At 39.1% G+C, this 26,995-nt stretch overlaps 1 protein-coding gene across 2 annotated transcripts in view; it reads right to left on the bottom strand.

The window, feature by feature from the left end:
* Nucleotides 1–22,075, bottom strand: part of LOC114246781 (uncharacterized) — a 41,341-nt gene extending 19,266 nt beyond the window's left edge. The window contains exons 1-16 of one of the 2 annotated variants that reach the window (XM_089733731.1): nucleotides 21,747–22,075; nucleotides 21,244–21,341; nucleotides 20,452–20,607; nucleotides 19,670–19,866; nucleotides 18,812–18,998; nucleotides 15,735–15,850; nucleotides 11,171–11,348; nucleotides 10,638–10,773; nucleotides 10,466–10,559; nucleotides 7,697–7,879; nucleotides 5,959–6,223; nucleotides 4,667–4,732; nucleotides 2,745–2,966; nucleotides 1,828–1,944; nucleotides 931–1,083; nucleotides 142–378 (exon numbers count right to left, since the gene is read on the bottom strand). In XM_089733731.1, the coding sequence (XP_089589857.1) occupies nucleotides 142–378; nucleotides 931–1,083; nucleotides 1,828–1,944; nucleotides 2,745–2,966; nucleotides 4,667–4,732; nucleotides 5,959–6,223; nucleotides 7,697–7,879; nucleotides 10,466–10,559; nucleotides 10,638–10,773; nucleotides 11,171–11,348; nucleotides 15,735–15,850; nucleotides 18,812–18,998; nucleotides 19,670–19,866; nucleotides 20,452–20,607; nucleotides 21,244–21,341; nucleotides 21,747–21,951 (2,610 nt within the window). In that variant the 5' untranslated portion in view covers nucleotides 21,952–22,075. The remainder of the gene's footprint in view (nucleotides 1–141; nucleotides 379–930; nucleotides 1,084–1,827; nucleotides 1,945–2,744; nucleotides 2,967–4,666; nucleotides 4,733–5,958; nucleotides 6,224–7,696; nucleotides 7,880–10,465; nucleotides 10,560–10,637; nucleotides 10,774–11,170; nucleotides 11,349–15,734; nucleotides 15,851–18,811; nucleotides 18,999–19,669; nucleotides 19,867–20,451; nucleotides 20,608–21,243; nucleotides 21,342–21,746) is intronic. The other variant, XM_089733732.1, reaches the window with a different exon arrangement.
* Between the last annotated feature and the right edge of the window lie 4,920 nt (nucleotides 22,076–26,995).

Genomic DNA, 26,995 nt, shown 5'->3' with positions numbered 1-26,995 from the left:
CGCTGGTACGACAGAGATAGTGCTCAACGGAATCGAAATAAGACGATTCTTTTTCCAAGGGTCGATGTGCAATATTTATCGGCGGGGACTGTATATAGCATAAAGTATGATCTCCGACATATTATATGTTAAAATTGAGACCTGCAATTGTTTCTCGGCCCTCTCGAGCTGTTCCTTGAGCAAGGCGAGTTGCGCATGCGCGGCGTCGGCGAGGCTCTCCGTGTCGCTGTGTGCGTCGGCGCCGTCCGCCCGCCGCGCCGCCTCGTCGTCCGCGTCCCGCCGCGCGTCGTCGCGAGCCGAGCACCGCATGCACGCGCGGCTCTCCAGGGCTGTCACCTCACGTTCTAGTTGACGAACTAGTTGCTCTAGAGTGTTCACCTAAAAGATTTATGGTATGTATCATAAATAAGTTTTAATCAATTTTAACCATAAATATATAGATGTAATCAATATCAAAGAACACAGTCTATTATATTTAACGTTCAAGTGAAAAATACATCTCAATTAAAATATAGAAGCTTACTTTTCATAGCTTTATGAGTTAACAAAAATACACATAAAAGTTTATTTTATAGATTTATATTCATTATTAATTCTATTGGATTTAAATCTGTTACAACATTCAATCAGGAAGGTTCAATTGTATAATATGTACAACAGCTGCCCTATTCTTCAAACCGGAACGCATTACTGCTTCACGGCCGAAATGGACAGCGTGGCGGTACCGACCCGTGCGTGTTTACAATGCACTCTACAATTAGTAAAGGCCAGTGGGCAATTGCAGTAACGTGGTAGAATCGGAGAACACTCCTAGGCAGTAGTTCTTCTATGAATCCCTCTACCATTTATTACAGATACGGGAGCAGCTGGGGTTGTGCCTTCCTAGGCTGAAGTGTAGTGTATTTTTTTTAATTGTCACATTCAATTTACCTTCTCACGGTGCCTAGCATCCTCCTGCAAAGTGTTAGTGGCTCGAGCGTTGGCTTCAGCGAGTCTCTCGTTGAGTCGCGACTCTGTGCGAGCGCTTTGTTCTTCTAAAGCTGTTTCACGTTTCACAGCTTCTTCGATGCCACGTTCCAGCTCCTGTTGAGGACATTCAAGTTGTAATAATAAATTATTAATTTCACACAATATATCCATAAACGGTTCGATATAACATTTACTTCGTAAAAAACAAAAACACAACTTCTTCTATAAATTGATAAACTTCTTAGTGTCGGTTCTTTGGTTTACCCGATCAGGCTTACAAGCTGCTGTATGACTGTACTCGCTAACCAACCACACTTACTCACCGCTCTAAAACACTTATTCGCTGCCCTATCATACTTACTTGCTGCTCTATCACATTTCATCACTGTTCTATCATGTTTACTCGCTGCTCTATCACATTTAATCACTGCTCTATCACATTTACGTGCATTTCTATGACACTTTCAAGCTGCTCTATCACACTTACTCGCTACTATATCACACTTACTCATTGCTCTGACACACTTATTTGCTGCCCCATCATACTTAGTCACAGTTCTATCACACTTAATCACGTCTCTATCACCGTTACGAGTATATGCTGCTCTATCACACTTAGTCGTTGCTCTATCACACTTAGTCACTGCTCTATCATACTTAGTCGCTACCATATCACACTTACTCATTGCTCTAGCACACTCATTCACTACCCTATCATATTTACACGTCTCTCTATCACACTTCCTCACTACCATATCAGATTTACTTATTACTCTATTACACTTACTCGCTTCGCTATCACACGTTCCGCGTATATAATGCCCTAAAAATATAACAGCAGTGCAATCGTGTGCTTACCTGTACTTGTGCTAGGAGGGTGGACACCCGCAGCCTTTCTTGAGCCAACTGTTGTTGAACGTCCTTCAGTTCATCGGATGTAGCTTCTTTCATACGTTGTTTTTCACCAAGAGTTGCCTAAAATACATTTCTTTCATTAAAAAATTCATAGTTGAAGTCAAGCTAATCATAGACACACTAAACACAACAATAAGCCACATATGTGTTGTGATTAGTGCTAATGATTGTATAATGGTTGAAAGGAAAGGAACATGGTTGACTGATAATTATAATTAAAGACACGAGTTGATGAAGGGGTTAAGTACCATTTTAAGATTTTGAGTTTTTACATTGAATGAAGGTGTTATGTGCTTATAAACCATATTAGATCTTAAAACTCCGGGTTTAAAGGCTATTTTTAGAAATTGCATGTAATAAAGGAGTTGTGTACAAAGAAAAAGTACAAGTAACAAAAGTTTGTTGCATGTTTTCTCAATATTAACAAATTGAATCATATCCCCTTCATCGATTCATATCTTCAATTATAATAAATAATAATAAATATAATTCTAATATCGGGAACTTATTACAATTACAAACAGTGCTTAAAACCAGTTCAATAGCAGTCTAATTATAATATTATTAAGACTTCTTTTCAGATTCTTTTGTTTTAACACCCCATTATCTCTATAATAATATTTAGTATAGTTGTAAGGAACGTTGTTGTACAAATTCAGCACTTTATCTTGTTTGTCGTGCGCACATAACTTATGTTGCAAGTCAGATTTTGTTTCTTTTTACTTGTGTTTTTTATGTATCTTTTTAGCTTGTACTGTGTATTGTGAGAAATATAAATAAATAAATATAAATAGTGATGACCCATAGCATAGTATACATAATAATAATTTTAGAATGAGCAGTGTCTTAGCTTCATTCACCTTTACAGCAGCCAATTCTTTCCTGGTCTCATCAAGTTCGGCCTGAAGACATCTGTTCTCTTCTTGAATGCTAGACAAATGTTTTTCTAGTAGTTCTTTAGCGCGTTGTTCCCGAGCCGTGGCGGCTTCGGCGGCGGCGAGACGGGCGGCCGCCTCACGACTCTCCGCCTCTCCCCCGCTTAGAGTTTGTCGGCGGATTGCACGCTCCTTCGCTACTGAATCCTGGAAACAATAAAAAATAATAATTTAAAAAAAACTAACAACATACTCTTTTATAGAAAATCCAACCTAAAAATAGAAAATAAATTTTATAATAATAAATTTGAATTAAAAATAATGTAAGAAAAAATGATTTTATTGTAAAAAAAGCGTGGGTTGCTTTTCAAGATATTATAAAAATAACCCTTTTAGTCATATCTGTTCATAAAATATTTATAACTACTGATACCATGCATCATTTTTTCTTACACTATTTATTAATTCAAATTAATTAAAATTTATTTTCTATTCTTTAGTTGGATTTTCTATAAAAGCGTATTTTGTTAGTTTTTTTTAAGCTGTTATTTATTTTTCATTTTTTAGTTGAATTTCAATCTTTTCAATTATTTTTTTTAATATTGGATTGTCATCGGTCCTTAATAAGTATACCAAATTTTGAGTTGATCCGACGTTTTGAAGGGCGTTGAAATCATGTTCAAAGATTCCGTAACATACTAACATACACACGTCTGAAGCTAATAAAAGCGTATTAAAAGTGAAGAATGCACATAGATCAAATTGTAATGCTTGACTTTCTTTAACCTCATGTTATTATTTGCCCTTCAGTTTCTGTATGTCCATCTATCTGTGAGGTTTATGTTGCCGACGATTCCAATTCCAAGAAAACATTTAGTGCGTACAGTATCCTTAAATATTATTATTATTATCCTTAAATTTTATACGAAAAATATTCAGGGTTTCTGTGTAGATTTGTAAAACTATAAAAAGATTGTTTATTAATACAAAATTAACGCAATTTTCAAGACATTATCCATTGCGGAGCATCCGATATTTAGATTCTTACTAATACTTTACTACTTACTAATTACTACTAATATAACTAACTTCAAATTGATTACGTTAACTACGTATTTTTCTAATAAAATAGACGTTAAACATGAATACCGTAATCGAAAAACATACACTCACAGACTTTTGATCTGTCGAATATCTTGTGTTCTGTGATGGTTACCGCCCACACACTTATTTCTACTTTCCGCTATACAATACAATATATAAAGATATACAATATATACAAAATATATACATTGCCCGCAACTTCGTCCGCGTGGAATAGTTCACAAATAATGCTTTATTTTAGAACACATTTGGTCAGCATAAAAACGTTATAGTGAGCTAACCTTAACATATAGACATTATGCTATCGCGGATTTTTTTTGCATCTTTTAAACAAGAACAATTCTGTCATACAATATTTTAGCGAAACTTTAATCGTTTCTGCAGCGCACGCAGCGGAAGCTCTCAAAAGGAAAAAAACACTGATTTTGAAACATTATTTATTGGTGCTCCACTTGTATTGGTCTTAGCATGATGTTATATAGCCTATATAGCCTTCCGCGATAAATGGTCTATCTAAGATTGAAAGAATTTTTCAAATCGGCCCAGTAGTTCCTGAGATTAGCGCGTTCAAACAAACAAACTCTTCAGCTTTATAATATCAGTATAGATATATAAAAAATGTACACAATACATCTACAATATATAAGTGACGGCTTTCACATTGTTAAATCACTTACCATCAGATGGGCCGTGGGCTCGTTAACATATGTCGTGCAATAAAAAAAACTGCGATACCAAAATTATTTCTAGCTTCTAAATACCTATATGCATTCGAGTACATACATCTACTTTCTTAAACTTACAATAGCCTTCACATTGATCTCTGTTAATCTTCGATGACGTAATTCTTGAACGTGTTGTCTTATGTTCTGATGTTTTGAGTAACATAATGTTATTAAGGTGAAGAGAAAAAAAACAAAATTTTTAACATAATGGCAGACACGTTTAAAAAAAATACCATCAAATTAGTTGATAACAATGGATTATCAATGTTACTTTGTAATCTAATTCGATATAAGTAAATAAACCCGAGAGTTCTCACAAGGGATTTGGTAAGTCTTACGGGTGGTAGGACCTCTTGTGAGTCCGCGCGGGTGGGTACCACCACCCCGCCTATTTCTGCCGTGAAGCAGTAACGCGTTTCGGCTTGAAGGGTGGGGCAGCCGTTGTAACTATACTTGAGACCTTAGAACCTATATCTCAAGGTGGGTGGCGCATTTACGTTGTAGATGTCTATGGGCCCCAGTAACCACTTAACACCAGGTGGGCTGTGAGCTCGTCCACCTATCTAAGCAATAAAAAAAAAATATAATTCTCGCATTAAGTCATTCAAAACGAATTCAATGCCCGTAGCCTGATGAGCTTATATTATTAGCTTATGACCTTAGATGTCAGATATATTCGGGTCGCTACGTTTATAAACGAAGCACGGATTCAAAGTCGCCTATTTTTGTATTTTGTAATTTAACATAATAATAAAGTGATAAGTTCACGGACGTATAAACTTAATAAATATTTACAATAATGAAATTATGTATCTCGAAAATAAAATTTGCACAATAAATGAATTAAATATAAATGCGTAAATTATTGTTTCGAGGTGAAAGGTTCCTATCTGGCTACATCTGTTGCGCCAACATTTAATATTTTTTACTACCGCGGGTAGTACACTCGTTAATAATGAAACAATTGAGGAAGGTCGTGAACTCGTGATCTACCTTATACTAAATTTCTTACACTTTTAAATAATTAAATAAGCTTTTGTTTAAAAATTTAATTGTATTTTAGTTTAATTATTAGAGTTTACTGTTGGGAGGACCTCTTGTGAGTCCGCACGTGTATGTACCACCACCCTGCCGTGAAGCAGTAATGTGTTTCGGTTTGAAGGATGGGGCAGCCGTTGTAACTGTACTGAGACCTTAGAACTTATATGTCAAGGTAGGTGGTGCATTTACGTTGTAGATATCTATGGGCTCCGATAACCACTTAACACTAGGTGGGCTGTGAATTCGTCCAACCATCTAAGCAAAACAGTTTCTTTAGCCTTGAACGAAATTCAAGCAACTCTGAGCCATAGATGTTTGTAATCAGTTACCTTGTAATGTTGGTGTTGTAGCCTCTGTGTCTCAGCACTGGCCAGCGCTCTAGCACATTCACCCTGGAGTTCCACCACCCTCGTTTCCAATTCTCGCACGTTTTGCTTCAACTCATCCCTTTCAGACACTAAGCTGGCAATTTCGGTTTTGGCTCCCCGCAGCTCGGCGCCGGTGCGCTCTGCGATACCAGAGCTCAGCTCTTGGTTCGTCCGCTGGAGGACCATGCGTTCTTCCTTTTCCACTTCCACTTGTCGCTCGAGTCGTCTGTTTGTAAATACGGAAATCGGAATTAATTACGCTGTCATAAATGTCGCGATGTCCTGTCAAACTTCGCTGTGTGCTACATTTAAGAAATGTAATCGTTTTTTGAGATCTGTTGTGAACCATTTGTCGGAATCTGATGGTATTAATAAGAAAGGCAAAAAGACCTTTACAAACGTTTAACTTAATCAAACGAACTGGTGGTGGGACCTCTTGTGAGTCCGCGCGGGTAGGTACCAACGCCCTGCCTATTTCTGCCGTGAAGCAGTAATGCGTTTCGGTTTGAAGGGCGGGGCAGCCGTTGTAACTATACTGAGATCTTAGAACTTATATCTCAATGTGGGTGGCGCATTTACGTTGTAGATGTCCATGGGCTCCAGTAACCACTTAACACCAGGTGGGCTGTTAACTCGTCCACCCATCTAATCAATAAAAATAAAAAAACCTTTCTCAGATTTTTCTTGACTCTCGAAATTTCCAGAACAGATTTCGATTATATTGTCTACTTAGATCTGCTGTGCAAAACAAAATGAAATGAGATCTGTTGTGAACCATTTGTCGGACACTGATGGTATTAATAAAAAAGGCAAAAGAACAAGAACTTTCAACTACAAACTTTCAACTTAATCAGAGAAACGACTATCTCAGACTTTTCTTAACTCTCTCTAAATTTCCAAAAAAGATTTCGATCAAATTGTCTACTTAGATCTGCAGTGCATAACAAAGTCAAAGAAAACAAAAAAAACAGCCTAACTATTTGTGTACACATCGAAAAAAATATGTACGATTAACTATCGAATTACTGTAAAAACCTTCCCTAGAGTCGTTTTTTTATGGAGACTATAATATCAGCGTCACCTGGCTAGGGTTAGAGTCGTAGTAACGATTGTACCAAATTTGATTACTATCGGATGAACTGTTCGGCATGCATAAAGAATGATTAACGTCTGAAGTCTGAAATCGTTGTGGCCTAAAGGATAAGACGTCCGGTGCATTCGTGTCGAGCGATGCACCGGTGTTCGAATCCCGCAGGCGGGTACCAATTTTTCTAATGAAACACGTACTTAACAAATGTTCACGATTGACTTCCACAGTGAAGGAATAACATCGTGTAATAAAAATCAAACCTGCAAAATTATAATTTGCGTAAATTACTGGTGGTAGGACCTCTTGTGAGTCCGCACGGTTAGGTACAACCGCCCTGCTTATTTCTGCCGTGAAGCAGTAATGCGTTTCGGTTTGAAGGGTGGAGCAGCTGTTATAACTATACTGAGACCTTCGAACTTATATCTCAAATTGGGTGGCGCATTCAAGTTGCAGTTCTCTATGGGCTCCAGTAACCACTTAGCATTAGGTGGGCTGTGAGCTCGTCCACCCATCAAAGCCAAAAAAAAACCTTCATTTTTATTTATTGAGTTAAAGAAGAGTCGCGATAATTAGTCAAAGTTGGTATTGCGTGGTGATGATTGTACGCACCGGTTCTGCAGACTGAGCGCCGTGATATCGGCCTGCAGCCGGAGCCGCAGCCGCTCGGCGTCGGCCTCCAGCTCCCGGCGCGCGCGCTCCGCCCCCGCCAGCGCGCCCGCCTCCGCAGCCGCCAGCTTAGTCTGCAGCGACGCTATCTCTTTACCGCGCATTATCGCTAATTTTTCCGCTGATCTGTATCAATAGCAACACACTTTCAATAACCATAATTTTCAAACGAATCTATATCTATACTAATATATAAATCTACAGTGGTTTTTACGAATGTTCAGTTAACTACTAAATGTTTTTTTCAATTGCCCTTGTAGGCAGACGATCATACGGCCCACCTGATGGTGAGTGGTTACCGTCGCCCATGAACTTTAGCAATGCCAGGTGCAGAGCCAAGCCTCTGCCTACCAACATGCATCCGATTGACTTGAAACTTGGTATCCATGTAGAAAATACATGTACTTAATGGATAGGCTAATATTTACACGAGTGTTGGACTCCCTACACCAATTGCGGGTGCGTTAATGATGAGAATCTTTGTGGGGGTGAGAAACAATAATGTTAATTTTAAATGCCCAGCGAAGCGGTCGGGTATAGCTAGTATATCTATATATTAATACGTGAAACAAAAACTTTGTACCCCTTTTTACAAAAATTGCGCGGACGGACAAGTATGAAATTTCCCCCACATATAAGAGAATACAGTGAAGAATTGCAGAATGCTAATTTTTTTTTAAATTATGCATTAATAATACATTAAATCAACAATAAAAAACATTACACACACTACCATGTATTTGACACACACACACATATGTATACTCTATGTTTATTGTTCAACTTGTTGCTTATAGTCTGTGCTAAAATTGAGAATAGGTTAATATTGTTTATTTGTCTATAGTGTAGTCTTGACGAAATCTGTGATTATAGAAGTATAATTGTTCGTTTAAGTCGTCGTGGCCTAAAGGATAAGACGTTCGGTGCATTCGTATATAGCGATGCAACGGTGTTCGAATCCCGCAGGCGGGTACCAATTTTTCTAATGAAATACGTACTTAACAATTGTTCATGATTTACTTCCACGGTGAAGGAATAACATCGTGTAATACAAATCAAACCCGCAAAATTATAATTTGCGTAATTACTGGTGGTAGGACCTCTTGTGAGTCCGCACGGGTAGGTACCACGGCCCCGCCTATTTCAGCCGTGAAGCAGTAATGCGTTTCGGTTTGAAGGGGCAGCCGTTGTAACTATACTGAGACCATTGAACTTATATCTCAAGGTGTGTGGCGCATTTACGTTGTATATGTCTATGGGTTCCAGTAACCACTTAACACCAGGTGGGCTGTGAGCTCGTCCACACGTCTAGGCAATAAAAAAAAATTGTCTTTAACAATAGAACCATAATAACTTATAATTTCTATTAATTATAGTCGAATTTCGACTACTGCGGGACCACTAGTAAAAATGAATTGCTGTTCGTTAGTCTCGCTAAAACTCGAGAACGGCTGGACCGATTTTTTTTTTTTTTTTTTCCACAGGAGAAAATCGCCGGATCCCCACCCGCGCGGCAGGTGGGGTATGTGGGAGTTGAACCTCACTAAAAACTCCTGCCGCTCACAACCGGCGCCCTACCTCGGACCGGGCCGGAGCCCAGTCGGGGCTATTGAAACGGCGGGACAGGGTTGACGCAGAGCACATTACATCCATCCCACCGTCCCACGGACGCCGGACCGGTGGCCGCCAGCGACACGACCACCGGTTCCCTCGTTCAGCGGGCCGAGAGCCCGCTTTGATGGCGCCGCGTTACACCTTCCCCCAGAGCGGTCGGGGAACGCGGTCTACCATCACCCGGCTTCCTATTGCGGGTGAGCGTGCAGAGCACGCCACCCCACGTCTGGGTCCCTCCCCGCACAAAACGGGTGGGACCCCTAGCTCTTAGGGGCCAGGTCACGGATACGACCCCGGTCCCGACCCCCTGCTCGGCGGCGGCGGGTTTCTGCGTAGTGAGGAGAGCTTTCCCTCACTCGCCCCGCCGCCTCCTTCTGCGAGATGGTGCACTCGCAGAAGTCGAGCATAGCCTTCCATGACTCATCGCTGCCAAGCATCGACGCCACGACGCCAGGCAGCGACAAGTCAGGTCCTATCTTTGCGACCAGGACACGGCGCTGCACTTCCCAAGCGGGGCAGACAGCGAGCGTATGCTCCGCCGTGTCCAGGTCGTGTCCACAATGGTGACACCTCGTCGTCGGCTCAGCCCCTATCCGGCGCAGGTACTTCTCGAAGCATCCGTGCCCGGTCAGCACCTGCACCAGACGAAAGGTGAGACGTCCTTCGCCACGATTCACCCAGTCATCAAAGACCGGGTAAACCGCCTCGACGGTCCGTAGCCCCCACGTGGGGTTGGCCAATCGCCTCGACCACGACTCGAGCACGGACCGCTGGCTGGACCGATTTAGCTAATTTTGGTCTTGAATTATTTGTGGAAGTCCAGAGAAGGTTTAAAAGGTAGATAAATATGAAAATGTTCGGAATTAAATAAAAATACAATATTGTTTTTCCTTGGATTGTCCCCCATCGGACGGATTCCTTTTCTTTGTTTTAAGTTTATTTTATACAAAAGTTTAGGTCTTTTATTTATCGATTGAGGCACTACGGAGTCTGCCGGGTCAGCTAGTAATTTATTAATTCAAACATTCAAAGATTTCATGAGAAAATTAAACATTATTTGTATTACATATATATTCAGATATATTTTTTACAACTCACTTAAACGTTGCTAAATCTATAGCGGTGCAGTCATGTGATGCGTTGAAGCCGCCGGTGCTGTCATCATTTACGTCAGTAGCTACGTACGAATAACCTGAAAACATTTTTATAAGATACATTTCAAGAATTGAAAAAAACATCGTCAGATGTAGTAGCTGTGAATATATCTTACCAACAAAGGGTAATTGTCCAGCGAACGGTGGACGCGATCGAAAAGGCGTGGCCGACGGTGAGGGGATCCTTCGTTCTGGTGGATGAAAGAACGACGCATCCTCTGCGCCGCGGACACAGGGCACCCACGGAGGTACCTGGATAGTTCACGAAATTGTTTACTGCGCCTGTTTCTATCATTTTGTAATAGTTGGGCGTGATTTTTTATATCAATACCATCTTTGTCTAGACACACCAATATTTCTGCTAAAATCCTACCAATGCTTTGTTGCATAAGTTTATTTTCAGAAACTTTTCAAACTTATAAATTATTTCGACTTAATTATATTAGTGACCTAGAGATATCGGGCAATAAGTCGAATATTCGAGATCGGAATCGTCTTGTTGTTAAGTTTTTTTATTACGTATAAGAATTACTTACAGTTGATAAAAAATATAAAAATTAATTTCTCTAATTAGAAAAGTTATTATTATTCTTATATATAAATTAGCTGTAATCTTTTTCGACAATGCAACACATAAGTGTGTGTGTACCTGATCGCGGACATTGTGCACGGGCAGGTGCGCTAGAGCGGGGTGCTGCAGAGTGTCGAGGTAGTTGTAGCGGCGCGACACCGACACTCGCAGCAGGCCGCCCACGAGCGCGCGCCACTCGGTGGACGGGCCGCTGGGGAGGGGGTCGAACGGAGGGGCACCATCTTCACGTTCGTACCTGTACAATATTATCTATATACTAGCTGTACTCGTCCGCTTCGTTGGCCATTGAAAATTAACATTATTATTTTTCACCCCCACAAAAATTCTCATCATTAACGCCTAACGTAGGGAGTCCAACACTCATATAAATATTATCCATTAAGTACATGTATTTTCGACATGGATACCAAGTTTCAAGTTAATCGGATGCATGGTTCAGTAGTTATAACGAAACATCCGTAAAAACCACTGTAGATTTATATATAACTAGTCAGGTCATAAGTATTGTCACACAGTAAAAACTTTTCTTTTAGAATGCTGGCCACAAAAAAGTTTATTGAATTCGAATTTAGAATTGTTCATGAAAATAAAAATGTATACTTTTAGAATTTTACTCATTTTTAAATATGGAGTGGACGCTTAAAGAAGACCGTGTTTCAGTTATTGCGTTGCATCGTTGCGGTTACGCGCCAATTCAAATTTTTAACATACTGAAAAATTTGAATATAACCAATAGATTCGTTTATCGTACCATCAAACGATACAATGAAGACTCTAGTGTAGATGACAGGTCAAGAAGTGGTCACCCTCGGTCTGTTAGGACTCCAGCAGTGATAAAAGCTGTGAAGGCGCGAATTCAAAGAAATCCCAAACGTAAGCAGAAACTTTCGGCCCTTCAGATGGGGTTAAGCAGAACCACGGTGAAAAGGGTGTTAAATGAAGACTTAGGGCTTCGGGCATATCGAAGAAAAACAGGACATCGTTTGAATGCTCGTCTAATGGACCAGAGACTGAAGAGATGCCGCGCTTTGTTGAAGCGGTCCGCGGGAAAAAAATATCGGGAAATTCTTTTTTCGGATGAAATAATTTTTACCATAGAAGAGAGCTACAACAAACAAAATGATAAGGTGTACGCACACAGTAGTAAAGAAGCGAGCAACCGTATTCCGCGTGTCCAACGAGGTCATTTTCCATCCTCGCTCATGGTATGGTTGGGAGTTTCTTATTGGGGCTTAACAGAGGTACATTTTTGTGAGAAAGGTGTAAAAACGAATGCAGTTGTGTATCAAAATGCAGTCCTGACGAACCTTGTGGAACCTGTTTCTCATACCATGTTCAATAACAGGCACTGGGTATTCCAACAAGATTCGGCGCCAGCTCATAGAGCGAAGAGCACACAAGACTGGCTGGCGGCGCGTGAAATCGACTTCATCCGGCACGAAGACTGACCCTCCTCCAGTCCAGATTTGAATCCGTTAGATTACAAGATATGGCAACACTTGGAGGAAAAGGCGTGCTCAAAGCCTCATCCCAATTTGGAGTCACTCAAGACCTCCTTGATTAAGGCAGCCGCCGATATTGACATGGACCTCGTTCGTGCTGCGATAGACGACTGGCCGCGCAGATTGAAGGCCTGTATTCAAAATCACGGAGGTCATTTTGAATAAACTTTAGTGTCATAAGAATCTATGTTTTGTTAAGTTCATTTTGGTATATGAATGGTTACATATTATGAATAAACTTGTTTCAATTATTTTACATTAAACATGTGACAGAATTTATGACCTGACTAGGTAAGTATAGATTAGTATAGATTAATACGTGAAGCAAAAACTTTGTAACCCTTTTTACGATAATTACACGAACGGTGGAGTATACAATTTCCAAACTTATAGAGAACATAGAAAGGGAGTGCAGAATGCTATAGTAACCGGCAAACTTCTTGAGCAAATGACCTTGACTGCGCAGAACCGAATTTTAGATCACTTTGATGGTGAGGGTGAGGCGCGACGGCAGGGGAAATCGTATCGAGCGCGTTATTGGTAGATCAGTCGAACCTTGCGTCCCGCACCGCGCCCTCGTTCCGCTTGCTCCCAAAAGTACGCTTGCGTACAGTGAAAAGTCTATCGTTATTAAACGTTAGTTATTTGTTATAATTGCTTGTTGACTTTGTTGCCATTGCTATTTGTTGAGTGTTTGTTGATTTTTTATAAAAAATACACTATGCCGCGACAAACTAGTGTAGTATTCAAAAGAAAGGGTAGAAAAATTGTGTACAACGTATATTGCTTCATTATAAAACAGGGGAAGAATGATATGGAAAAAGTAAAACAGACTTCGGAAGCAACAAAAACATCCGTGAGTACTGTTAGGTGCATTATTAACGAAGCTAAAGGCTCTGGCTTGCTCGCCGTGTTTCGGACTCCGGGTAAGAAAAAATCAGGGAAGAAGAAAGTTACCGGAATGGATAGTTTCGTTCAATCTGTAATAAAAAGATGTTATCATAATAACTACATAACAAGCAGCGAAACTCCGTACCGTAGAAAGGCTTCGAAAAATTTAAAGAAGATATAAATTTTAATGGCTCGGTATGAAGTTTACGATGAATTATGAAAGAGCTAGGCTTCAGATGGAAAAAAAAAACAGAAAATAATCGGAAGCTGGTAATTGAAAAAAGTTACATTCGATTACTACGAATCGAATATCTTCAAAAAATAATTAATTATAGACAAAAAAGTAGACCGAACCGACCGAGTTGTAAACTACGCCGATGAGCCCTATGTCGACTCATCACGATGATGGCGACTCGGGTAATGAAAACAGTGATGATGATGGTCAAGATTATGATAACGAAAAAAAATTTACAAATACCAGCTTCGCTTCAACTGAACCAAGACCTGGCAACAGCTCTAGTTTTGACTTAATAGAAGGAATATCTATTGTACCCCAAGATTAAATTATTACAATTATTAACCTATATTTTTTGTTGATGTTCTAATAAATATACAAATAAATACATATGTTGATTTTAATAATTTAATTGCATTATGACGCAGAGTAAATAATGTTTTTGCACGTGAGTGTACCATGCGCGAACTTACCCCCACTACGTCAACAAATGCTCAAGAAGTTTGCCGGCTATTATAATTTTTTTTTTTAATTATGCATAAAAAATACAGTAAATCCATAAAGAAACATCAACAAACGCACACTAAGTGCCATGTATTTGACACACACACGCATGCATACTCTTTTGTTTATTGCCAAACTTATGACAATTAACTGTCAAAATTAAGTAGTAGTTCTATTTTGCAAACTGAAACTTTAATTATTTTTTTTTAATGATAAAATGGAGTGAAATGAAATGAAGTTGATTAATTTGAAACATTAATCAATTGGCATGAAATGAAGTGAGATGATATGGAATAAGACATAATCTGAGTAAAATGGTGGTTCTTACTGAGATTTTTTTAGTGGACTTTTTGGAGAATCCCGAGAAGTTACGTCCAGCGGCTTTGTTTTATTTTTCCAGATTTGTGCACTTTCACAGATACTAAACAGTTAATAAACCACCGTTATTATACATTTAAATCTGAAGAAACACTAAATAGACTAAATAAAACAAATCACACAACATCGCTCCTCGCGTTCCCGCCAAAAAGCCTCTGTCAAAATTAATATTATTTGTCTATAGTGTAGTTTGGCGAAATCTGTGATTATATTATAGAAGTATGTTAGTGTTTGACAATAAAACCATAATAATGTTCAAACTTAGTATTTCAATTAATTATAGTCGAATTTCGACTACTGGGGGACCACTAGTAAACTATAATTTGTGCTCATTTATGATTCATTTCTTCATCTTTCTTACCTATTACCCTCAGCTGGGGTGGGGTGTAGGGGCTCGAATCAAATTCGTCCATTTATTATTCATAGGTAAGACAATGAGTTCTAAAATGAATTCCTTTTTTTCGTTTATATTAATTACAAGCTACATGTTTTAAGTTTTCCTTTTTAATATAATAACCTTCTTATCTCGTTTTAATAAAGTTTAAGATATCTCGACTCAAACACCTTATCGACCCCTAAAATATTTTCATTTATTATTCATTGCATTATTACTGTTTATTGAATTGTTATTACTTTTCATTCGCCAAAAACCGTTGAACTTGAAAAAATAATTACTGTTTTAAGTTTATTTTATTTTATTGATTGCTTAGATGGGTGGACGAGCTCACAGCCCACCTGTTGTTAAGTGGTTACTGGAGCCCATAGACATCTACGACGTAAATGCGCCACCCACCTTGAGATATAAGTTCTAAGGTTTCAAGTATAGTTACAACGGCTGCCCCACCCTTCAAGCCGAAACGCATTACTGCTTCACGGCAGAAATAGGCAGGGTGGTGGTACCTACCCACGCGGACTAACAAGAGGTCCTAAAACCAGTATAATTAAATAAATTTTATACAATAAAACTTACTTGAATGCCACGAGTACTTCTGAGCGCATTGTGAATTACAAATATTATTAAATATTTTTTAGTATTTAAGCTAGAAAAAACTATGAAGAATTATACACGTCTATATTATAAACACGCAGTGTCGTCAAAACAAAAACTTACTTTTGTATGTTATTGAGAACGTCCATCACGGAATCTTCGTCGTCCGAAGAGAATGGTCTTCTCAGAGTCACCAATTCGAATGCAACTACACCCAGTGACCAGTAATCGCACGCCGTCTGTGTGAACACAACAGTATATTTTTAACTTGTAACGTTAAATCTACACATATAAATAAAATTGGAGTGTCTTTTTGTAATATTGAAATAACCGTTTTTTACTGCATATGAATATATATACGGTACATACACCAAAATAGCATTTTTTACAAGTTTTGTCGGTCTGTCTGTTTGTTCTGGCTAATCTCTGGAACGGCTAAACCAATTTTGACGGGACTTTCACTGATAGGTAGCTGATGATATAAAGAGTTTTACTTAGGCTTTACTTTTTTTAGACTAGCTTCGCCCCGTGGCGTCACCTGCGGAACGACGGGATATAACATCGCGGGAGTCAGCTATCAATAATAAAATTTAATGTTTCCGAAGCGAAGCGAGGGCGGGTCGCTAGTAACATATATTTTGAAAAGTAATTTTGATAACGCTCATAGGGAAGGCGTGTCCTGAGCCCGCACGGATAGGTCACACGGTCTTGCCCATTTTTGCGGCGAATCAATAATGCTTTCCGGTTTGAAGAGTGGGACTTTTTACAATACAATTGGAATCTGTTCCTCATATATTAGAGCACTTTTTGCCTTATAATCTATATGGGCTCCGTTAACCTATTAACATTGGGAACGCTATCTACCTGTCTATGAAAATAAAAATAATACTTTAAAATATTTTTTTCCATTTAATTCAAAATGCCGAAGAAATGCACAAATTTTTTTTGCTTAGATGGATGGACGGGCTCACAGCCCCCCTGGTGTTAATTGGTTACTGGAGCCCATAGACATCTACAACGTAAATGCGCCACCCACCTTGAGATATAAGTTATAAGAGATATAAGGTTTCGAGTATAGTTACAACGACTGCCCCACCCTTCAAACCGAAACGCATTACTGCTTCACGGCAGAAATACGCAAGGCGATGGTACCTACCCGCGCGGACTCACAATAGGTCCTACCACCAGTAATTACGCAAATTATAATTTTGCGGGTTATATTACACTATGTTATTCCTTCACCGTGGAGGTCAATCGTGAACATTTGTTAAGTACGTATTTCACTAGAAATATTGGTACCCGCCTGGGATTCGAACACCGATGCATCGCTCAACACGAATGCACCGGACGTCTTATCCTTTAGGCCACAACAACTTGTTCAGGAATGTAAAACACACACACACACACACACACATTAATTTATCTTACAAAATATTCTATAGTTATATATCCACATCAACCGTGAATAAATCTGCCACAACCATGTCATTCAATATTGTGCATAAAAAACAACTATATACATAGTTAGTATGTTAGTACGTAACTTTATCAACAAAATGCTTGTAGGTACTATCTATGCAATTGAAGATGCTAGGGATGTGACAATTCAAATTCATATCAGAAGTATGGAACAGTTGTGATTCTATATACAAATTTTCGTTACAGAAATATTTATATACCAGGTAGTATTTTGATTTCATAAATACAACTTTTTCAGATATGAGTAATTTATAAAACTGTATTTTTTTTTATTACTGTATAAAATGTTATTTTTATTTTATTTTTATATTAGACTGTGCGACTATTCTTGAGATACGTTTATGGGACCGTGCCTTACTCGACTCTATTGAATATGTAGGTGAATTACTTTCGGGGCCTATCTGGTTTTAAGTGGTTGTTTACAGGAGCCCAAAGAGATCACAATGTGAATACCGCCACCCAGCTTGAAATATAAGTCGTAATAACAAGTATACAATATATATATATATTGTATAGCTACTCTTCTGCCCTTTAAATCAAAACGCATGATTGTTTGGCGGTAGAAATAGGTAAGATAGTACATACCCGTGCAGCCTCACAACACTACCACCATTTAAAAATAGGATTGTTAATTTGATAATTTCTGAATCGACACTATTTTACGACATCCCACATGCCAACTACACTAACAGTACTACAATATCATCACATAGAAGTTTCTAGAATTGAAATTCTAGTAACTTCTCTGGATGGAATTCAATGGATGACACAACTTAGAGAAATCTGCCCCCATCAAATAAACGCTAGTGCATTGTAATTTTAGATTTCTACACTGGTAGCCAGGAAATCTCTGTTTATGGATGGATTAGTAGAAACCAATCGTCTTTATCCCACTTGACACTACCGTTGGCCACAAAACCAAATAGATCAATCTAAAACATTTATTTAATGGACTTTTTTATTTAATTGTAGACTTTCCATATTCAATTGTGTTTTGTAATTAATTCTTCGTGTAACTTTGAAATATTGTATGTATATTAGTGCTAACAGTCTGTAACATTGAGCTGTTTCCGATCATGAGTCTGGATGGTAGGTACTGGAGCCCTAGAATGCCTTCCTCAAAGAATTAAGAACCATTTGTTTTGTTTTGACAAGTACTAAAAATGAAACTTTTTGTGTTTCTGGCATTGATGTATTTTTGTGATATTATTTCAGGAGTTAAAACACTACTTGCTTTCTTCATTTCTGGGAGCAGTTCTCTTACATACGAACAGTTACGAACTGATTAGTTATACATTGCTCTCATAACCTTACTTAGTGTACTAAACGTGGCCAATATTAGAACTTTAGAAACCTCTAAATGAACAATATTTTTAGATATGTATGTGTTTCTAAATATTGTTTCGCATTATAGCGTTATGTACGTATTGCTTGTCAACATTGGGGTCATTCCAACAATGTTGGTAAAACCGGGCGTGCGCCACACGACTGCATTTTTATCTGGTCATCAATATTATAGATACTCAGGACTGATTTTGCCGTTTTTTTTTCTAAAATTATGCGAAAACTTTGTAAAACAATGTGATAAATTATACATCAACCAATAATGGTTGTATCACAGACAACATTGATGTCATTACTGGCTTGATATAATGAAACAATGTATAGAAGTTGCTCGTTTAGAGGTCTCTTAAGCAAAAGCGCTTGTCGTGCAAACCCACAATGGGCTGGTCGTGTATCCCGCGACAGTATTGCAGACACACAGTGTGCCGAGCCGCGCAGTCCGCCGCCGCCAGCAGCTCCGGCGCCACGTAGTCCGCCGTGCCCGCCACCACCGCGGCCGACGCGCCGCCGCCGCCCGACAGGCGCAGGCACGAACCGAAGTCGCCCAGCTTCACGTGACCACATCTTAAATAAATATCATTTGTTTTATAACTTTTATGTCTATCATTTAATCTGTTTTTGTTGTTCATTCGTACATTAACTTATGTGGAAACTATTGTTACGCCGGTAAGAGTAATGCCATCGATCGCCAAATAGTCGAACGAATATCGAAGGACCTAGAACACTCGAGAAGTGTTCAACGCCATCTATTGTCAGATAGCGGAAACGACTACTGGAGATGTGTGGAATATTCTCGATAATTCTAGGGATGAGGTATCGACTCTAAAAGCTTTGTAGAGATGGCACGCAGTCAGTCAGTAATCGGAAGTACTCGAAGCGAAACAGCAAACGGATCACCTGAAGCGAAGTGGAACAAGCGAATTGAGAGCTTTAAAGTGTTTGTTGTGTGTTTTAAGTGTTGAATACAGTTTTTAGTTGTACTTTGGTGGAATTTTATTTATCCGGAACCCCACGCGTAACACTATGTATGAAAATATTTAAACATCTTTAGAAAAATTGCTATCAGGAGCACCTATCGATCATAGAAGCTCTTTAATGGCAGATGACAGCCAAATCTACTGTGATCGTTTAAGATGTGAATAAATATTAATGAGATCATTTTGAATGAAATATTTTTTATGATTATCGCAGTTATGTGACGGCCAAATGACATCCTCGAATATTAATTCATTTACCTATCAATAAATATGTTGTGGGGCTTGACATCTCTATGTATGTAGCCCATCCCATGCAGTGCCTTCAGAGCATGTGCAACTTCGGCAATGTAGAATGCGGCATCTCGTTCTGATAATGGATGGTTTCGACGAGACATCAGCCCAGCAAGATCTCCACCGGAACACAACTCCATTACTAAGTATAAATTGTTGCTATCCTAGTGAAGGAGACATGTACATATATATTGAGTGATCAAAGTTAGTGAACGAAAATTTTGATTCCAGATTTTAAAGATGGTTCTCAATTAAAGATGTATGTGCTCTAGTGGGTCATTATCAAAAATATATTTTTTCAATCCCATGGAAGGGCAAATCAGTAGTTAACAGCGCCACAATATCACGGTTTGTCGGTTGCGCATGTTAGCCATTGAAGCCCATCTAGACTGAGCCAAAAACTCTAGATAGCATAACATCGGGGACTGCCTGTAGCTCTTTCAAATCAGCTACAAGGTTCTGTGGTCTTCAAATCACTACACAAAAAAACTTGAATAACTCAGACAATAGTGTGCAAAAGCTAGGATCAAGAATGTTTGTAATTTTGTTAATATCTGTTTCCCAATATCAACATAAGAGGACATAAACTGAGATTGAGCTTTTAATTCCAATACAAATTTTACAACGATTTGAAGTCATCACTTTCTTTTATGAGCATAGCATTTTAATACTACTTTTGATAATTTTTATACACTTTTTGATATACATATATATATTTTTTATCAAGAAAAATATTTTTTTTATTATACCTGAAAAGCATACTGCAAACGTGGGATCCAAGGACTAGTCGTTGATGCCAACACATCCCTCTCATCTTCAGTGCAAGCAATGGCACGTTTCCGTGATTGTTCCTTGCGTAATGTTTTTAGGGCATATACATCACCACTTTGTTTTTCTCTCACCATCTGTTGATTATTGTAAATATCTTAAAAATTCAATGGATATTAGGGTAATGCAGTATGTTAAGCCCAAACTGATTAGTACTATCATCTAATAACCACCTATAATTTTGTTGCTATAAATCAACCGTCTGGTCTGGTTAAAAGAGTAGGATATGTATAACCATAAGGATATTGAAAAATTCCAATAAAAAAAATTAAGTTCCATTTTGACTGTTTTAAGTATACTGTTACAGCAAATGCTTACATTGATGCTTATGCTTATAACTTATGCTATCTAATACCATTAATTGTGAAAAAATATATCTCCAATTTAAGTAAATGATTGAAAAGTACAATTGTTTTTATCCTTAGTTTCTTTTGCCTAATCTTCCATTCTCAAGTCAAGATATCACATCTTTTACCTCCAAATTCATTGTATTATAATTTTTTTTTATAGTTCAGATGTGTGGACTAATTCACGGCCCATCTGATATTAAGTAGATACCAGAGCCCCATAGACATCTACAACATAATTGCGACCACCCACCTTGAGACATGAGTTCTGATGTGTCCGTTTTTACAGTACAATGGCATAGCTCATACTTACTCTATATTTTACCCAGGTAAACAATATGTAAAAAAAGAAGATATTCTACTTACGTTTACTTCCCCAAAATATCCACGTCCAATGGTTTGAACTACTTCAAAGTCAGAAATACAAACTCTAGTCCTTCGCAGTTCTGCCAAAGTGCTGCGGTCTACAATGATGTTATAAAATATAGACTATTATGTAAAAAAAAAACTTGAACAATTTAGTAAAAGTATTGTAGTATAAGTATTGAGATATCATTTAGGTGTTAAAATTTTAATTGGTTCATTTTTATTAGTTAACGTGTATTTTTATAATTTTATTCTTTTAAGTGAAAACATCAGTGTTTGCGATTTTTACAGTGCAAAAGATATTGAATTTATTATCAACTGACACAAATGTTTTGAGTTACTCCAAAAAACAGGAAAGTAAATTTGGAATTTGTACAACAGCAAGAATTTGTTATCAAATTTTAGTTAGTAATAGATATTGAATGGTTTTAATTAAATAGCTAGAAGACTAGGTTGAAATTCCCAAAACGCCAGCAGGAGTGTGGTGGTGTGCTAAAACTTACATTTATCCACAAAAGCCCGAACCAATTCATCAGTTTTCTTGATAGGATCATCGTTACATTCATCGTATAATACTGTAAGTGCGTCCAACAATGCTTCTCGGTCCACTGTTTTCTTGCTTCTACTTACACCACTTGTTGCTTTGCCTAGTATTTGTCGATTTAATCGTGCTATACGCACAGCTATTGCTTCCTTTGAAGGTTCCATTTTGCCACTGTTTTTCTACACCTGCTAGTTAAAGTTCATTGATTTTTTATTCATGCTTATTGTTTATTTTTAGACTGCCAATATTTTGCCGTTGCTTTTTGAATATCGAATTGACATTTAAGTAAGACAGTAGTAGTAGTTCCATTTTTTCAACTGGAAAGGCAAAGGTATCATACCATACTGCATAATCTTTTGTATCTATCTATGCCCTTCCACAGATATTAAACAGTTAATAACCCACCGTTATTATAAATTTAAACCTGGTGAAACCAACAAAATAAAAAAATTGACATTCGTATGTTTGATTCCCCCATTAGAAGGCAAATGAAACATAGTTCGTACTAATATATATTTTGTAACAAATGCTGAAACTATGTTTGTTTTAGGAAAAGTAAAGTGGTTTTAGAGAACCTGAGAAGCCAGCTTCAGTAATTTTTAGTTATTAATGGTGGCCATACTACGTGGTACTACACGAAATCAACGTCATCTGTTTTGTTTTTTTCAATGTAAACATTCGCAACTTAAATTATGTTCAGTTATCTAAATTGAATGTAATCTCGTTCTCAAGTAATGAAATCTTCAAAAAAAGTAAAATAATAAAATAGATTTTCTCCTCTATTTCGCAACCGATTTTGTTTTGTATCTTTGAATATAAATATTTCGATATACCTAGTCAGGTCATAAGTATTTTCACACAGTAAAAACTTTTCTTTTAGAATGCTGGCCACAAAAAAGTTTATTGAATTCGAATTTCGAATTGTTCATGAAAATAAAAATGTATACTTTTAGAATTTTACTCATTTTTAAATATGGAGTGGACGCTTAAAGAAGACCGTGTTGCAGTTATTTCGTTGCATCGTTGCGGTTACGCGCCAATTCAAATTTTTAACATACTGAAAAATTTGAATATAACCAAAAGATTCGTTTATCGTACCATCAAACGATACAATGAAGACTCTAGTGTAGATGACAGGTCAAGAAGTGGTCGCCCTCAGTCTGTTAGGACTCCAGCAGTGATAAAAGCTGTGAAGGCGCGAATTCAAAGAAATCCCAAACGTAAGCAGAAACTGTTGGCCCTTCAGATGGGGTTAAGCAGAACCACGGTGAAAAGGGTGTTAAATGAAGACTTAGGGCTTCGGGCATATCGAAGAAAAACAGGACATCGTTTGAATGCTCGTCTAATGGACCAGAGACTGAAGAGATGCCGCGCTTTGTTGAAGCGGTACGCGGGAAAAAAATATCGGGAAATTCTTTTTTCGGATGAAAAATTTTTTACCGTAGAAGAGAGCTACAACAAACAAAATGATAAGGTGTACGCACACAGTAGTGAAGAAGCGAGCAACCGTATTCCGCGTGTCCAACGAGGTCATTTTCCATCCTCGCTCATGGTATGGTTGGGAGTTTCTTATTGGGGCTTAACAGAGGTACATTTTTGTGAGAAAGGTGTAAAAACGAATGCAGTTGTGTATCAAAATACAGTCCTGATGAACCTTGTGGAACCTGTTTCTCATACCATGTTCAATAACAGGCACTGGGTATTCCAACAAGATTCAGCGCCAGCTCATAGAGCGAAGAGCACACAAGACTGGCTGGCGGCGCGTGAAATCGACTTCATCCGGCACGAAGACTGGCCCTCCTCCAGTCCAGATTTGAATCCGTTAGATTACAAGATATGGCAACACTTGGAGGAAAAGGCGTGCTCAAAGCCTCATCCCAATTTGGAGTCACTCAAGACATCCTTGATTAAGGCAGCCGCCGATATTGACATGGACCTCGTTCGTGCTGCGATAGACGACTGGCCGCGCAGATTGAAGGCCTGTATTCAAAATCACGGAGGTCATTTTGAATAAACTTTAGTGTCATAAGAATCTATGTTTTGTTAAGTTAATTTTGGTACCTATATGAATGGTTACATAATGAATAAACTTGTTTCAATTATTTTACATTAAACATGTGACGGAATTTATGACCTGACTAGGTACAATACAATATAAAAATTTAAAACACTAAATTTCTACCCTGTTAAGTAGTGGCAAGGCATATTGTAAGCTTGCACGGGTAAAACCACCATCCTGACTATTTCTACCACGAAGCAGTTATGTTGCGTTTTAAAAGGATGGACAGCCGATAAACAAATTAATTCAGACTTTGATTTGAAATCTAAAATAAGCGGTGGCAATGACGATTTCTATGGGCTCCGGTTACTTTAAAGACCCGTTTAGTGATTCATGCTATAAAAAACACTTTAACAAAAATATCAATGAGAACACTTAAGCGAAAATGCAATATTTAAAAAGGAAACAATTAGAAGTCTTCATGGTTTAAAAGAGTAAGACACTCAGTGCAATCGTATCAAGTGAGGCATCGGTGTGTGAATCCCGCAGAGAGGTATGTACCTACCAATTTTTCTAACGAAATACGTACGTTGTTCACGATTGACTTCCGCGGTGAAGGAAGGGTGAAGGAAGGACAGCGTGTAATAAAAATGAATAAAAATATCAAGCAATAAAATAAATTGAGGTGTAAGTCATTATCGTCCAATTCACTTACCTACTAGTTAGTAATATTAAATGCTTAATGTATATTTGTATTCAATAATGCTTCCTATGTACACTTAAGCAGATGCATAAATGCGTAAACGCATATGTAAATAAATTATATTGGTATGTTAAAATTTGTATGACTGTACTTTATTATATCTCAATTATGTAAAGATTATTAAGGACGGTTAATTTTTATTAATTCTTAATCACAAACTTCTCATAACTTATTTTACTATTTTTGATCGTCTCATTGGCCCACTGATTGGTGACTGGGTTCGATTGCCAGCCTGATTATCCACCTATGTGAAAGAAATTTCGTATTCGGAGTTTTGATGTATCATCGATAGTTTCCGGCACCCATAACACAGGAAAGAATTGTAACTTGTGGCAGTTACATATTTTATTTATTTATTGCGTAGCTGGGTGAACGACCTCACAGCCTACCCGGAAAGCGGTAAACGACGCCCATAAAAATCATTCTTGAATGTCACCATTCACTTTGAGACATGTGATCTAAGCCTCTATTGTATTCTGGATTGGCTGACCCATCTTTGAAAGGTACACTAATTAGCGGTAGAAATAAGTAGGAGAATATACCTGCGAGCTTACAGCATTCGTTGGGTTCTGGTAGCTACGTAACAACAGGTGAATAATTTGAAGTCGTCGTGGCCTAAAGGATAAGACGTCCGGTGCATTCGCATGTTGCGATGCACCGGTGTTCGAATCCCGCAGGCGGGTACCAATTTTTCTAATGAAATACGTACTCAACAAATGTTCACGATTGACTTCCACGGTGAAGGAATAACATCGTGTAATAAAAATCAAACCCGCAAAAATTATAATTTGCGTAATCACTGGTGGTAGGACCTCTTGGGAGTCCGCACGGGTAGGTACCACCACTCCGCCTATTTCCGCCGTGAAGCAGTAATGCGTTTCGGTTCGAAGGGTGGGGGTAGCCGTTGTAACTATACTGAGACCTTAGAACTTATATCTCGAGGTGGGTGGCGCATTTACGTTGTAGATGTCTATGGGCTCCAGTAACCACTTAACACCAGGTGGGCTGTGAGCTCGTCCATCCATCAATGCAATAAAAAATAAATAAATAAAAAGGTGGGCAGTGATCTCGTAAACCTATCTACGTAATAAACAAAATACGTCCTACAGTACCAGTTCACGCCGATCGGGGAACGCAGCACAACATAACACCCAGTGAACGGTGGTACTCGTTCTCCAGTGAATCCCTTGTCGCCTTTTTCGAAGTTCGTGGGAAGAGATGGAGTAGCGCTACTTTAGGCCGATACCTCACAGCCAAGTACCGGTTTTTGTTTTTGTTGCCTGAATAGCAATTATGAACACCTAACGCCACCATTAGCCATGTAAGTATCTTAAGACTTCTTCACACTCATTACAGACAATATGTTAAGTAAAGAGTTTTTCATAGTTCAATCAATAAAGGCGTGTCACGCGTTTAAATAAAAAAAATCAAAATAAGTCAACAATATTTTTAATAGGCAAAACATTTTAGTAGGCATTTCAATGCCTTTTGACCAGGCCTAACTCCATGACCATCACCAGGAGGAGACTGCCTTCTCACAGGGACTGGAGCTGGACGAACGCCCTCCTCTGACCCGCGGCACGGCGCCGAGAGGGAAGAAGAGCTCTCCCTCTCCCGTTCCAGCGCCTTCTCGCATCCAGTCGAGCATCGCCTGTCAGAACTCGTCGCTGCCGAGCATCGTAGCCAAGACGGTCAGAAGAAACAAGTCCGATCCTATCTCCGCAACGGGGACGCGGCGCTGCTCCACGAAAACGGGGTAGTATGCGAGCGTGAGCTCTGCCGTATTCTCGTTACAACCATTACAATGGTGGCACTTTTGCGTCGGCTGCCTCCGAGCGACGAGGTGCAGGTAACAGATAACTGAAACAGCCGTATCCCGTGAGCACCTGCGTCGCCCGGAAGGTGAGACGTCCTCGGTCGCGATTCACCCAGTTCGAGAGAACCGGGCGAATCGGTTCGACGGATCGTCGCCCGTAGGTGGGGTCCGCCAGGCGGCGAGACTACGTCTCGAGCACGGCACGCCGAGATTGAACCTTCCGCACTCGAACTTCCGCCGCGCCAGGACGCGGCTGCCCCTGAAGCGGAGATCGCACCGCCACGCCTAACCGGCAGCGAGCGTGTTCGCTTCCAGGTCCTAGGGAGGCATCCCACCCACTCTAACCGGCGCCATCTAGGTGGGCTTCGGACAGCCTGCCGACCGAGAGGGCTGGTGGTCGTGGCCCCGACGACCGCCGATCCGGCGTCCCGAGGGGGAGGGTGATGGGAGAGATGTGCTGTGTTGAGTTCTGCCTCATGCGAGGTTTGGACGTTGGTTGTTGAGCGACAGGAGGTTTTAGTCAGTTCGACTCTGACATACCCCGCCCGCCATTCCCAGTGGAGGGCCGGAAGTCCGGCGATTTCCTCCTGACAAAAAAAAAAAGGGAGGCATCCCGCACGCTACCTCGAA

The sequence above is a fragment of the Bombyx mandarina genome, chromosome 16 (assembly GCF_030267445.1).
Source record: "Bombyx mandarina strain Sakado chromosome 16, ASM3026744v2".
NCBI classification, from domain to species: domain Eukaryota; kingdom Metazoa; phylum Arthropoda; class Insecta; order Lepidoptera; family Bombycidae; genus Bombyx; species Bombyx mandarina.
Note: the sequence above shows the minus strand (reverse complement) of the source record. Positions and strands in the feature narration are given on the sequence as shown.